At 41.2% G+C, this 14,333-nt stretch overlaps 1 protein-coding gene across 3 annotated transcripts in view; it reads right to left on the bottom strand.

The window, feature by feature from the left end:
• Positions 1-14,333, bottom strand: part of srbd1 (S1 RNA binding domain 1) — a 98,212-nt gene that overhangs the window by 70,208 nt on the left and 13,671 nt on the right. For all 3 annotated transcript variants that reach the window (XM_074645272.1, XM_074645274.1, XM_074645273.1), the window contains exons 10-14: positions 8,886-8,989; positions 7,450-7,557; positions 7,017-7,174; positions 4,311-4,401; positions 1,820-1,927 (exon numbers count right to left, since the gene is read on the bottom strand). In XM_074645272.1, the coding sequence (XP_074501373.1) occupies positions 1,820-1,927; positions 4,311-4,401; positions 7,017-7,174; positions 7,450-7,557; positions 8,886-8,989 (569 nt within the window). The remainder of the gene's footprint in view (positions 1-1,819; positions 1,928-4,310; positions 4,402-7,016; positions 7,175-7,449; positions 7,558-8,885; positions 8,990-14,333) is intronic.

Genomic DNA, 14,333 nt, shown 5'->3' with positions numbered 1-14,333 from the left:
CTCATTCATCATCATCATCATCATCATCATTCCAGACCTCATTGACACCCCCCTTCATCCCACGGTCTTCCCCATCCTTACATACCCGTCTCGTACTCATTGACGGTACACTGAACCATGGCATTGAATCTTACAAATGACACTCAGGAATAATTCAGAGAACGTTCATTCTAAAAGGTTCGGGATATTTGAAAGTCTTGAAACATGCTTGAGGAGTTTTTCAAACAGTGGGGAAATATGAAATACAGTTTGTCTTACTTACTGCAGCACTTAAACGTCTTTTTTTAAGCTATGAACTCAATGATATGACTGAACTGTGATGAAGCACATCACTGCTGGTGTCAGTATTGACATTTCTTACAGAATTTATAAAAATCTCAATTATATGGTTGAAAATGGCTCAACTACTGTTTTAAATCAGCCCTAATCTTGCAAGGCCAATTCTGAGGGTTGTGTCAAGAAGGTAACCCTGGAGTTGGGAAACTATTGCGAGATGTTTCAGGTAAGGCATTGACCTCGTATAGTTAAAAGGTACTGTTTGTAACTTCTTACACAAACAAAGTTATATATAGTGAAGCCCGTCTTGCAAAACAGTGTCAACTCTTTCTGCTCCAGCCCCCCGACCGCGGCCAGAAGACACAGGGGAGACTGTAGACCTGGTCTCCAGGACCGGAGTCGATGCTGCTCTGCTCCTCTGCCTGCTTGCCTTCACTCACACACCGCGCTCGTTCTCACTCGCTCCACCTCTCACATGAATGCGTGCACACTACACCCTGCAGAAGACGGGAGTCTGAAGCAGGACAACGCAGTGAGAGAGACCTTCGTCTGGTCAGCTAACATTACTGCCAAGCAGCTGAAATATAGAGTGATATTGTGGTTTTAGCTGACGTGTGTCGCCTCACTGTTTTGACCGATGCTCGTTCATGTTTATGTAGAGCGAGCACAAGCGCGAGCAACAGAATGCTGACTTTAGTTGACTTAACGGCCAGAGGTGTCGCTGTTAACAAGCAATTTCTGATTTTAACATAGAGCCCCTTTAAGGTTAGGTCGTAGTTTTTGCCATTTGCGGGTTACCTTCTAGACATGACCAACTCTGAGAAATAGTCGAGCGTTTGGGAATAATCCGCGTAATGACATTTTTATTTAAAAAAAATAATTTTAACACCCTCTAATCAGAACCCCTCCTCGCCTCTCCCCACAGCGTCTTGACACTTTTTCCTTAACCACTGTGTGGCATTACAATCAAAGCACAGCACGAGCCTGTTCTGTGGACTGACAATTAAGCCATCAGCACATTACAAAATCTGGTGAGTCAGCATTAATGTCTAATTATCTAGTGATAGCGATGTGCTTTCCTACGCTGTGACAAGAATGTGTGGATGAAGCAATTATTATACTATAAACAATAGATTCATCAAATTCAGTGTCCCATATCGCTATTTCCCAAGCTACTGTAGCTGGCTGGGTAAAATTTTGTGAACGCCGCATCAAGGCTTCAGTCGTACGGAAGTAGGTGTGGTTTCATCTCTCAGCCTTTTGCCCACTTTTTTAGCATTTTTCTAAATTATGCAGTTGGTGGACTTAGGCTCAGACCTATGGGTGAAGGTACACTTTAAATATACAAAATATAATGTGGAATGTTAATTAATATCAACACAATACATAATATGTGAATCATGTGGAACCAATAAATATAAAACTATGCCATGGATGTCAGCCCTCTCGACAGTGGGGTTTACCAAACAATTTTCTATACCCACTTCTTTCTATTCAGGGTAACTGGGGCCTGATGTAGCATGCACTGGATGAAACACCTTACCAGTAGGACACGTCCAGGGGGTGAAAACGGCGCCTAGCGATGAGGTCAGCGAAGACGGACTCGGTCTCACGACACGCTGTCCCGTTGCCAATGACAACCCTGGCACAGCTAGTATGGACAAGAGGAAGAGGAGAAAGACAATGAAGATTATGAAGGCGATCCATAAAGGTTTAAAATGAGGTTAGGTTCACATTCACAATTCTCTTTCTCCATTTGTTTCCGTGGAAGAAACACATACATGAGAAAACAGACCGGATGATTTTGTAGCACTGAGTTATTACTGCTGCTATATAAATGCAGACAGAAAAGTTACAGCAATGAAACCTTGATTAGCACAACACAAACATCCCTTAAAGGTAGGGTCGATAATGCTGAGAAATAGGGGTGTAAGAAAATATCAAAAATATATAGTATCGCGATATGCTTATAGACTATATAATACTTTGTTTCATTTTGCAAAGATATGTGCCCTCTCAAAGTAGTGCTATGATGTTGGATGTTACAGCAGATGATAAATGCAAATGCAAGTCCAACTGTTCTGATTCTTCTTTATTCAGATTTTACACATATGGTAGTGTGTCTTTATACTATGACAGTTTTCCTAAAAATCCTGTATCACGATGCGTATCGTATCGCAAGATTCTTTCCGATACACAGCCCTACTAAGAAATCAGCAAGAGTACACTAGATTTTAAAAATGATCCAACCGAAAAACTCAGTCCAGTGTTGCCAACTCTTTTCCAATGAAAGTAGCTAGCAGTACTAGCTCCAAAGGTCCCTAAATCTGGAGAGAAATCCGCCAAGTTGGCAACACTGACAGTCCGTCCCTTCAGGCCTCCCTCCAAAGCCACTCCCCCTCATTATAAAGGTAAACAACGAACATGCGGCGGACTTAGCGACTGTCAACCTCTTTATACATCCATGCTGCCAACCGGGGCGGACTGTCCTCAGAGTGCGTCAGAGGTCAGCGGCAATGTCAGCAACCCTACCCAATCCATCTTGAAACACGGACCCGGCTCCGTCTCATTTACCATGCTTTGTGACTTTTTTTGCAGTGTCATCACCATTCATATCAAAACAACCAATGTGTTCATGATTAAATTGTTTACTAGAGCACAGTGGTGGAGAAAGTACTCAGATATTTCACTTAAAGAGTATTACCACAGTGTATAAAATACTCTGTTACAAGTATGTCCCGCTTTCAAAATGTTTCTTAAGTAAAAGTACAAAAGTATTAGCATCAAAATACACTTAAAGTACCAAAAGTCAAAGTACTCCTAATGGCCCATTTCATAATAATAGCCTATATATTATTGGATTATAATTATTGATGCATCACTTTAACCCCTTAAAACTCCGCCGGCCCGCCTATTCTGTCTTTCGACGTCTATTGTGGGCTAAGTTTTCAAGGTAGAGAGGAGATACTGGCATCATATGAAACTACAAAACCATCTATCCATTGATACCACCCATGTCACGCTAACTTGTCGGGAAGATCGCTAAATAACGCTACAAAGTTACACTAAATTTTGGCGAGGAAAAACTGGAATAGCGATTTTAAAAAGGGGTCCCTTGACCTCTGACCTCAAGATATGTGAATAAAAAATGGGTTTTATGGGTACACATGAGTCTGCCCTTTACAGACATGCCCACTTTATGATAATCACATGCAGTTTGGGGCAAAAACATTGCAGTTTTTTGACTGCAGTATAAATGTGTTATTTTTGCCTGTTCTAAAATGATGTGTTTGAATATTTCTGCATACTGGGGTCCATAAACAGCCTTGAAGTAGCCATTCCATTGTAGTGAGACCATTATTTGAAACTTGACCTCACTGTATTAATCATCACAGCCTCGTGAAACTTTACAGCCACAAACTAGAGACCTAGAGCATTCAGAGGATGGATGGCTTTCCTAAGTGGATTGACAATAAGGGTGTTTCCGAGCTGTTTTTTCAGAACAGAAGTGCTCGCCATCCATTTGCCGAAAAATGCAATTCTTGCAGAAATCTCCAAATGTCAAAAGTTTTTCATACCACATCACATCATGGCTTTTTCTATGATGTTACTCAAGGTCTTGGTGTCTAGAGGGTCCGAGGTCCACCCACCACAGTCTCACAAAATCCTGTGGGAAACATTGCTACAGCGCCATTGTGCGTCTGTTAACACCTGGTTAAATGTAAGAAAATAAAGTAGTTGTCTTTTTTTATCAACTTTTTCCCCACTTTATCAGACACGATCAGGGTACCACTTCTGCCTCATTTTGAGCGAGGAAAAACCCTGATTACAGTCACGCAACAGCCACAGTTACCAGAGTTTTTTTCTTTTTTTCGTCAGAGCATTTGATTTATTGTTGCTTTTGGGATGTAATGAGAATTGCAACTGATATAACAAAAGTGTATTTGAAGAACACTGCCAACCCTACGTACCTTTAAGGCTAGATTTTCTGACACTGTATTTAACTCATCTGAAACAGTATATTTAAAAAGTACCTGTATTTCATCATAAGGTGGCACAGTTTCTCTGCTTCTCTTTGCTGGCCTGAACTATGCAGGTACACGACATCAGTATGAAGAATCTGACCTGAGCAGGGAGATGAAGACAAACAGAGGGAGAGAGGAAACACAATATTATTGATGAAGTATTATGATGACAAGAGGGGGCTCAAGAGACTAAGCTCTGTCAGCTAATGTCTCCCCACCACTGTATGCTGTCTAAAGCCCCGGACACACCAGGAACTTCAGGAGCGCGTGGCGGCTGCGTGGCGTGGTGGCTGCGTGATCCACGTGTCGGGCGTTCAGACCAGCTGCATTTCAGCTGCACTTCAGCTGCGTGTCTGCTGCGATTCTGCTGCTGCATTTGCTGCTGTCAGCCCTTTCTTTCTACATAGAGTTTGCCTTTTAATGGCCATTTCATTTCATCATAAATATCATTTATATTTATTTTAGACCAAGAAAGGTTAAGAAACGTGTGGTAATTTGTAAATAATAATAATAATCGACTATTAAAACTCCGTACTATATTCATTCATGGAGCTCTCTAAGTCACTGCATGTTCTAGAACACTGTCCGGCACATATTTCAGAATAAAAGCCTAGTGTTAACAAATGAAGGAATTCTGTCCATAGAACAAAATTTCGAAATGAAAACAAAAAATAAGTCTTTACTTTTTTTCATCTCCGTAACATATTCTACAGATAGACATCGAAACTGTAGTAATCTTGCTGGTATGATGTTAATATACAGTCAATAGATCACCTTCACTGTCTGCGACATATTCTACAGATGTCTAGACATTGAAAATGTAGTAATGTAGCTGATATGATGTCAATATACAGTCAATAGAACACTTTCACTGTCTGTTGTTGCTGTGAGACACGCGCCGCACCCGTCAAAAATAGGTGAGACCTCTATTCTGTAGAAGAGACGCAGCTGAGCGTCTCACTGCTCTAACCTGTTAACACGGCCACCGAAATAAAAAACAACAGGGAATGCAGCCGCCACACGGCTCCTGACGTTCCTGGTGTGTCCGGGCTGTAACGAAGCACCAATGCCCTAAATAAATCAAATAATTCATGAACTCCACGTCTTTACTGTCCTCCACAGGAAGTCCAGCCCCTGACAGTTAGCTGCTTCCTCAGAGGAGGAGTGTAGCTCTGACTGGAAGTCATGTGAGCTAGGAACCACCAAACCATGCTGGGCCTGGCACCCGATGTATACCTGCGTCTGTCTGTTCCAAGTGTGTCAGGATGACTTGTGGCCACACAATCAGTCACCAAGGTGGGACCTACCCTTGCCCAGTGTGAAGCCACACCCACTGAGACGCATGCTGTGACATACTGTACAGTACAGCAGACACACAAAAACACACATACACACATGTACACTCACTCATGCCAAGTGGCATCTAGTCTCTGACATGCACATGCATACACACACCAAAATGTAGGCCATTAGCTATGGATTTGGGGTGGCACTTAGTTTGCGCAGTGTGATAGAGTAGATAATCCTAACGCACATGTGACTACAATTACAGAAAAATATGGTTGGTGAAATACAACGGTTCTGTTCTTAAAAACAATTTGTGTTAATGCTTATTGAATGTATCAACGACCAATTACATGTTTGAATAGAACACTGATTAGGAAAAGAAGAAGAGCTTTAATTTGCATATCTGAAGCCTATGAGCTGTACTTTATATCAGTGATTCTCAAAATGGGCACCCCAGGGGGTCCATAACACTCTGCCAGGGGGTCCGTGAAAAGTTTTCAGATTCATGCATTTAAATTACCATATTTCATTTTTTTCTTTACAAAAGGCTTTGTTGTTCAACGAATAATATTTTAAATTTTAAATCTACACTTACACACCACACTACTCATCCAGGAGACTGCTGTTCATGTCCCATGTGAAACCAAAAGTAAACGCTGACTCGTCGCGCGTTACGTAACTTTTTATGTAACGTTGTTTTACGTTACATTGTTATTCGTAACGTTTTACGTAATGTTGTTAAGCTTGTTATGTAACATCACGTAAGAAAGTCCGCTAAGAGCGGTTGTTATGTATTTACGTAGTTACGGTTGTTATGTTATGTTACATTTTTACGTTACTTTATTATTTTAACACAAACCGTAATGTTTGTTCTAACCATAACCAAGTCGTTTTGTTGCCTAAACCTTATCAATTGTTTCACAACATTAACCACGTAGCATTGTGCATTTCTGCAAACATGATACGAGGCGGATATGAAACTTTTTTTCGGTTCAGAAATGTCGACATTCAACATATCCTGTGGTTAACAGAAAAATACAATACCAACTTTTTTTCTGACACCTGGGTTGGTATAATAGTTCATAGATAACGTTCTATTATAACAAATCTATAACTCTTAGAATCTGCAAATGTGTTTAATACATGTCTAATATATTTCTAATACATTTCTCTTGTGTTGTCTTTCACGTAACTAAGACGTGTAGAAGTGTAAAAAAAAATAGGCTACGTCAAATTACTCCAAGGGACATACATGAGGGGGTCTGTAAGGGGTCTGTGGCTGAAAAACGATTGAGAACAAAAAGAGTGTAATAAAGACAAGACAACATTGTACATGGGTTTGGTCTTATGAGAATAAGAGCTCAAAGTGTTGTGTATGCAAAAGTAGGTGGTATGCACACAAGTTCAGTACATTATGTGGTCACTTACTAGTGGGGGAGAGAACAGCCAGCTTACAGCCATGTCTAAAGCCAGGGTCCACGCCCATGATGACACAGCCTCTGACTGGACACACCAACAAGCGCTGCCGCAGGTTCCGCCCAAACATGGAGATTGACTCCTTCTCTGCTGCACTTGTCAGCTTAGTCCTAAACAGAGGGGATGCAAAAGAGAGATGGAGGAAGAGAGGAAGATGGGCAGAGGAGTAGGTGAAGATGTGAACAAGAAGAGTGGATAAAGATGATGTAGAGGTTGGTTTGTATGGTGAGAGTAAAAAGAAATAAAGAGAAGGAAAGGAAGAGGTGAGTGATGTGGAAAGAAGAAGAGGGAATAGGGACACTGTGTAAACGAATAACTGGTTGTTAAAATAAAGAAAGCCATGAGAGCACACACATACACACATTAACAGTCATACTCAAAATACCTGTAACTCCGAATGAGGAAAGGCAGAATAAGTCTTTTATAAGAGTCCTCTACAGCATTCCTGATGATTGCAAAAAGCTCTTCTTTTGCAAACGTCCTCGGCCTCCATCTGCATTAACACATTGGGGAAAAAGTTTGTTTTTTTTATGGGCCATTTCCACTTATACATGCAATCTATAAAAGTAAATGGGACTTTCTCTAGTCTGCAAAGTCACTCTCTTTCAGGAGAAAATAGCCGCATATCTCATCCCACACACAAAAAACAAAAACACAATTTGTGCAAGAAATAGCATTTACTATATTTTCAAGCAACCAGAGTGTTCTGTTGCACATTTGGTGTTACATGACCAGACCATTCTTTCAAATAAATAGAGCAGCCGCATGATTAAATATTGAGAGCTATTTGAATTCTTTAACCTTTATTCATACAAGCAAAGCCCTGCTCCAAATTCAAATTTTTTTGTATTCCGCTTTACATATTGCACAGTTTATGATATGTTATAGAGTGTTACAAGAATAAGTTCTAAAACACGGAAATTAGTTAGCATTTTAGCTCTTCTGGTTCCCTTATCTGGAAGTCAACGGGTTTTTTGAATGGGTTTTTAGTTAGATGCCTGTAATAAGGTCTGTGGTTAACACAAGCTGACGAGATTTAAACGTTTTGTTCTACGACATAAAATACATCAATAAATACCTCACTCATGAATTTTGAAGCCTTTATGTGTCTTAAAAAAGGCGGTTGCTAACAAGTGGCTAAATGAGACTACTAAACGTCATCACGCCAACTCGTCCTCCTTTACAGCTTCGCTCATGCGACCGCGGTGTAGTTCATTTATAACCTAACGTTTGCTTTTAACTTAAATCATAAAAGTGGTGTTCATTTGAGGAGATTATCTTGCTGACCAAAATGTGTTCAGCATCATAAAAGTCATAAAAGTATCATAAACGTTTGTTTGCCACAGAGCTTATTTTCTGCTATAATCCAAAACCCAATGGAACAATGCCATTTGCTTTTTGTCGAGGGAACCCGAGTGATGCTAACTTCCTGGTTGGCCTACAAAAATATGTCATCCCTGGAGCTCTCTATTGAAGTTTTCTCTAACCTGAAATTCAAAAGAATATTTAAATGTGATTAAAACTAAATGATGCAGCAGTACAAATTAATGTCAGAGTTCTACCAATACAATCTATTTTTTTTTTTTTAAATCCACGCTTTAAATTGTACTTTGTGGAAAAAATGTTTCACAAAATGTTTTGAGTTTCTGCTCAACTCAATTATTCATCAAGGTAAAATATTCTCTAAAGAACAAACCTTGACCAATGAATGCTTGTATAAAAGTGAGGAGCCTTCATACTTGTCTTGTTGGAATGTAATTTCATGTTCAGTATTTCTGCAGCACACACCACCAGGCGTTTGTGTTTTATTGTGTTTCTGACCTGCTGCTGAGGCACCACCGAGTGAAGTCGCTCTTCACCCTGTCGGGAATGTTCACCTTCACTGTCAAAATCTTCAGACTCTCCCCTCGGTTGATAGCCAGGGTCTGTACACACACAACACATTTCCCCTTTTTGATACAATACAATAACCTGTATAAACAGTGCACATGAACACAGAGACAAGACCCACTTCCCTCCCAGAAACTGAACAACCTTCAGAGCTCCCACACCAAACCCATAAACATTTTAAAATGCAACAGTATCAAATCCACACAGTAGATGTTAACGCAAATTCATTTTAACGCCACTAATTTATTTAACACATTAAAGGGACTATTTGTAAGAATCAGAAATGTCTTGTTAACAGTGACATCTGTGGTCGTTAAGGCAACGAAAGTCAGCGTCCTGTTGCTCGCACTCGTTCTACATAGACATGAACGAGCATCGCTCAAAACAGTGAGGCGACACACGTCAGCTAAAACCACAATATCACTCTATATTTCAGCTGCTTGGCAGTAATGTTAGCTGACCAGACCAAGGTCTCTCCATGAATCAATGCTGATCCTAGTGTTGGCTTTTCCTGCCTCAGCCTCCAGACCGCGGCTGGAGGGAACAGGGGAGACACCGGAGTTTTGGTCGGAGACGATAACGTTTCTCTCTGCGGAGCCCCGTCACTTCACAAGACATGGGAAACCTGTTGGTCTGGAGGAGCTGCAGCAGTTATTTCTGCACAAACGTCCACTGTACATTCACTAGATATTCTCAGAGCTACTAGCTCTTCTGCAGTGTGGAGTGTGCGCGCATGCACGTGTGAGTGGAGCGAAAGAGTGAGAGCGAGCGCGGTGCGTGAGTGAAGGCAAGCAGACAGAGGAGCAGAGTACAGCAGAGACTCCGGTCCTGGAGACCAAAACTACGGTCTCCCCCGCGTCCGTTTGCCATGTTAGGATGTGAGCATATTGTTTTATGCTAAATGCAGAACCTGTGAGGGTTTCTGGACAATATCTGTCATTGTTTTCTGTTAATTGATTTCCAATAATTAACATATACATACATTTGCATAAAGCACGCATATTGAGTATTAAAAGAAATTTGTGATTAATGGTGATTAAGTATTGTAATCGATTGACAGCCCTAGTTTATATGTTGGTTTCCATTTGTAGTCTGATAAGTTTGCTTATGCAAAGTTCAGCCACAAGCATACAAATCTAACGGTGGTGATCTTAATTTTCAGAGGAAGGGAATATGGGGGAGGAAGCAAATATCTTTTGAAATATCATCTGTACACATAGTGCTTAGTTGGGGTTAGACAAGGTTACTGGTTACAAGACGTATTTGTATTAAAAAAAACACCCAAACCTCCGCCCATGAGCACAAAAACAAAATCTTTTAACTCTCCACAGACATGCGTGTAAAAGTGATGAGCCTAGGAGTATATCCTGTGGCCAGGCCTGTTGTGTTGTGTGCTGGTCCTCCCTCAGAGGAACTGTTACATGCTGTTAAGCAAACTGTAGTAAGTGTCTGACCTTTTCAGTGGGGAACCTTTAGCCCGCCACAGAACAGGGCCAAGAAACAAGACGTCAATCTGGAAACCAAGCGGAAGAGGCGAGCTGACAAATGCCACCACTACGCCACCATCAGCGCTGAGACCGCAAGGCCTACCCCCCACCCACTCCCACACACACGGTGCCACAACTATTACCACTCAGCGGCACCCTCGGATGTGTTGCACCCATATGCAACACACACACACAAATACAAATATAAAACACAGCTAATGGCATGGCAGAGGCAAGAATTAATTCAGCGAGCTTGCTTGAATTATGATGAAAGTTAGATTTCTCTTCTGATGGCATGTTTCTGCCCAGGGCTGAAGCACCGACTGTGATGGGATTTCTCAAACAATCTTCATCAAAGCACTGAAGTTTAACATGCCGTTAAAGGAAGGAAGCAAAACACTTCTTTCTGAATTCTCTAAACATCTGGGAGAGCCCACGAGTGAAAGTAAAGTAGTAAATACAAAACTGCCTTGCTAAATCTGTGCTCTCAGTTTCTGATCTTTTTTAACATAATTTTGCGTCATGAAGAATGACATACAGTCATGAAGAGCGACATACAGTCATTACGTGATTCCTACATTTCCTACACCTAGCACGCACAACAAATGGCACCAGTTAAAAGCAGGGCTGTCAAAGTTAACGCCACAATGACGCGATAATGCAAATTTGTTTAAACGCCACTAATTACATTAACGCATTGACGCAACTTAGCGGGCTCAGATTTAAAGCGTGAGTGAAAAGTGAAGATATTGACATCATAGGAACTGCACTAAGTTGGTTTAAGTCCTATTTATCAGATCGATCTCAGTTTGTACATGTCAACGATGAGTCCTCCATGTACGCCAAAGTTAGTCACGGAGTTCCACAGGGTTCTGTACTTGGACCAATTCTATTTACCTTATATATGCTTCCCTTAGGCAATGTTATTAGAAAACACTCCATAAACTTTCATTGTTATGCAGATGATACTCAATTATATCTATCAATCAAGCCAGACGAAACAAACCAGTTAACTAAACTTCAAGCATGCCTTAAGGACATAAAAACCTGGATGACCTGCAATTTCCTGATGTTAAACTCAGACAAAACTGAAGTTATTGTACTAGGCCCTGAGCACCTCCGAAACAAATTATCTAATGATATAGTTACTTTAGATGGCATTGCCCTGGCCTCCAGCACCACCGTAAGGAATCTGGGAGTTGTCTTCGACCAGGATATGTCCTTTAACTCTCACATAAAACAAACCTCACGGACTGCCTTCTTTCATCTACGTAACATTGCGAAGATCAGACACATCCTGTGTCAAAATGATGCAGAAAAATTAGTCCATGCATTTGTTACCTCTAGACTCGATTACTGCAATTCCTTATTATCAGAATCAGAATCAGAATCAGAATCAGAATCAGAATGGTGTTTATTGCCAGGTGTAAGAGGTATACACTAGGAATTTTCTTTGGCATTTTTGGTGCGAGACAAACAGTATAATATAATAACAAAAGAATGGATAAAAACAAAAGAATAGATAAAAGAATAGATAAAAACGTTAGAATAAAATAATAAAAATGTACAATTTACAAATTACAAATAAGCTATAAACATGATATAAAGATAGTATCAGGCTGCTCCAATAAGTCTCTTAAGACTCTCCAGTTGATCCAGAATGCTGCAGCACGTGTACTGACAAGAACTAGAAAAAGAGATCATATTACGCCTGTATTAGCTTCTCTGCACTGGCTGCCTGTAAAATCTAGAATAGATTTTAAAATCGTCCTCCTCACCTACAAAGCGCTAAACGGTCAGGCCCCATCATATCTTAAAGAGCTCATAGTACCCTACTACCCCACTAGAGCACTGCGCTCACAGAATGCAGGGTTACTTGAGGTTCCTAGAGTCTCCAAACGTAGAATGGGAGCCAGAGCCTTCAGCTATCAAGCTCCTCTTCTCTGGAACCAGCTCCCAGTTTCAGTCCGGGAGGCAGACACCGTCTCTACATTTAAGAGTAGGCTAAAGACTTTCCTCTTTGATAACGCTTATACTTAAGCTGCTATAGGCATAGACTGCCGGGGGACTTCCTATGACACACTGTCATAAGGAACTTCCTATGACACACTGAGCTCCCCTCTCCTTCTGTATATACTCATGTCCCATGTCCATGTTGTTACTAACTTCATTCCTTCCCGGGAGTCCTTGTGCCTCCTTGTCTCGCAGCTAACCGTGGAGCGGGGTCACACCTGGAGTGAGGTCATACCTGGAGCGGGATCACACCAGGGAGCGAGGTTATACCTGGAGCATGGGTACACTTGGAGCAGGGTTTCACCTGGATCTTGGTGGTCTCCGGTATTGTGGCTGCATCTGCTGCCGCGTCAGTGCCTGCTTGACACCAACTGCTACCATCCCTAATTAACTACGTCTGTACGAGGGACTACCAATGCTAACGAGGGATTTCCAACACCTAATGACAATGTGGCAGCCTGGAGAATAACACTTCTCAATCACTGCCAAAGACATCAAGAGCTCCCAGCAAGCATGCTGATGCTGCAGGAACCAATGCACGGGCATCGATCGCAGGGACGTCCCACACCAATACACATGGACGTACTGAGGACAGATGCTGGACAGTGCTGGCTTTCCGATAGTTGTATTATCACTCTTTCCATCCACCACTATTGGTTTTGTGTTATCAGCCCTACTTGTATTAGTTATTACAGCTGCTAGACTGCTATTGTGGCTGCTTCTATATCTCTCTCTCTCTCTCTCTCTCTCTCTCACTCTATCTATCTATCCCCCCAGCCGGTCTCGGCAGATGGCCGCCCGCCCTGCGCCCGGTTCTGCTCCAGGTTTCTTCCCAGTAATCGGGGAGTTTTTCCTGGCCACAGTGCGCTTGGTGGATCCTGTTGGGTCTCAAAACTATGGTGTACGGTCATAGACCTGCTCTACATATAAAGCGTCTTGAGATAACTTCTGTTGTGATTTGAGGCTATACAAAAATAAATTGATTTGATTTGATTGATATGAAACTAGAAAAAAACCTAAGGATTCCGTTAGTACCAACCATGTCACAGTAGCTTGTTGAGGGGGAGGCTAAATGACGTTACCATGTTACGCTAAATTTTGGCAAGGAAAAACTGGCATGTTCATTTTCAAAGGGGTCCCTTGACCTCTGACCTCAACATATGTGAATGTAAATGGGTTCTATGGGTACCCACGAGTCTCCCTTTACAGACATGCCCACTTTATGATAATCACATGCAGTTTGGGGCAAGTCATAGCTTGCCATGCTATGATTTGAGCATATTTATTTATGCTAGATGCAGTACCTGTGAGGGTTTCTGGACAATATTTATCATTGTTTTGTGTTAACTGATTTCCAGAAATAAATATATACATACATTTGCATAAAGCAGCATATTTGTCCACTCCCATGTTGATGAGAGTATTAAATACTTGACAAATCTCCCTTTAAGGTACATTTTGAACAGATCAAAAAATGAATTATGTGATTAAATATTTTAATTGACTGACAGCCCTAGTTAAAAGTCTCAGACCAGAAAATGAACTGTTGTTTTCACAATACCTTAAAAATGTGACCATCATACACAATGCTATGATGCACGGATAAAAGACGATTAAAAGTATCTTTGTAATTATAATTATGTAGGTTCTATGTACCAGATATTGAACATTTGCAAAGCCCATCCTTCCATCTGTTGCCTACAGGATAAACACACAAGAGCAATAAACAAGCAATACAGATGAGCACTGCTGCAAATCCACAATCCGATGTTGTGCTTCCCAGCATCCTGTAATTTTTAACTACCAAAAAACTCAAATTGAATCTTCTCTTTGCCTTGTTGCCAAACCCTAACAGTGGTGAATGCAACTCTGCCCCACC

This window comes from Sebastes fasciatus, chromosome 9 (genome assembly GCF_043250625.1).
Source record: "Sebastes fasciatus isolate fSebFas1 chromosome 9, fSebFas1.pri, whole genome shotgun sequence".
Classification (NCBI taxonomy): domain Eukaryota; kingdom Metazoa; phylum Chordata; class Actinopteri; order Perciformes; family Sebastidae; genus Sebastes; species Sebastes fasciatus.
Note: the sequence above shows the minus strand (reverse complement) of the source record. Positions and strands in the feature narration are given on the sequence as shown.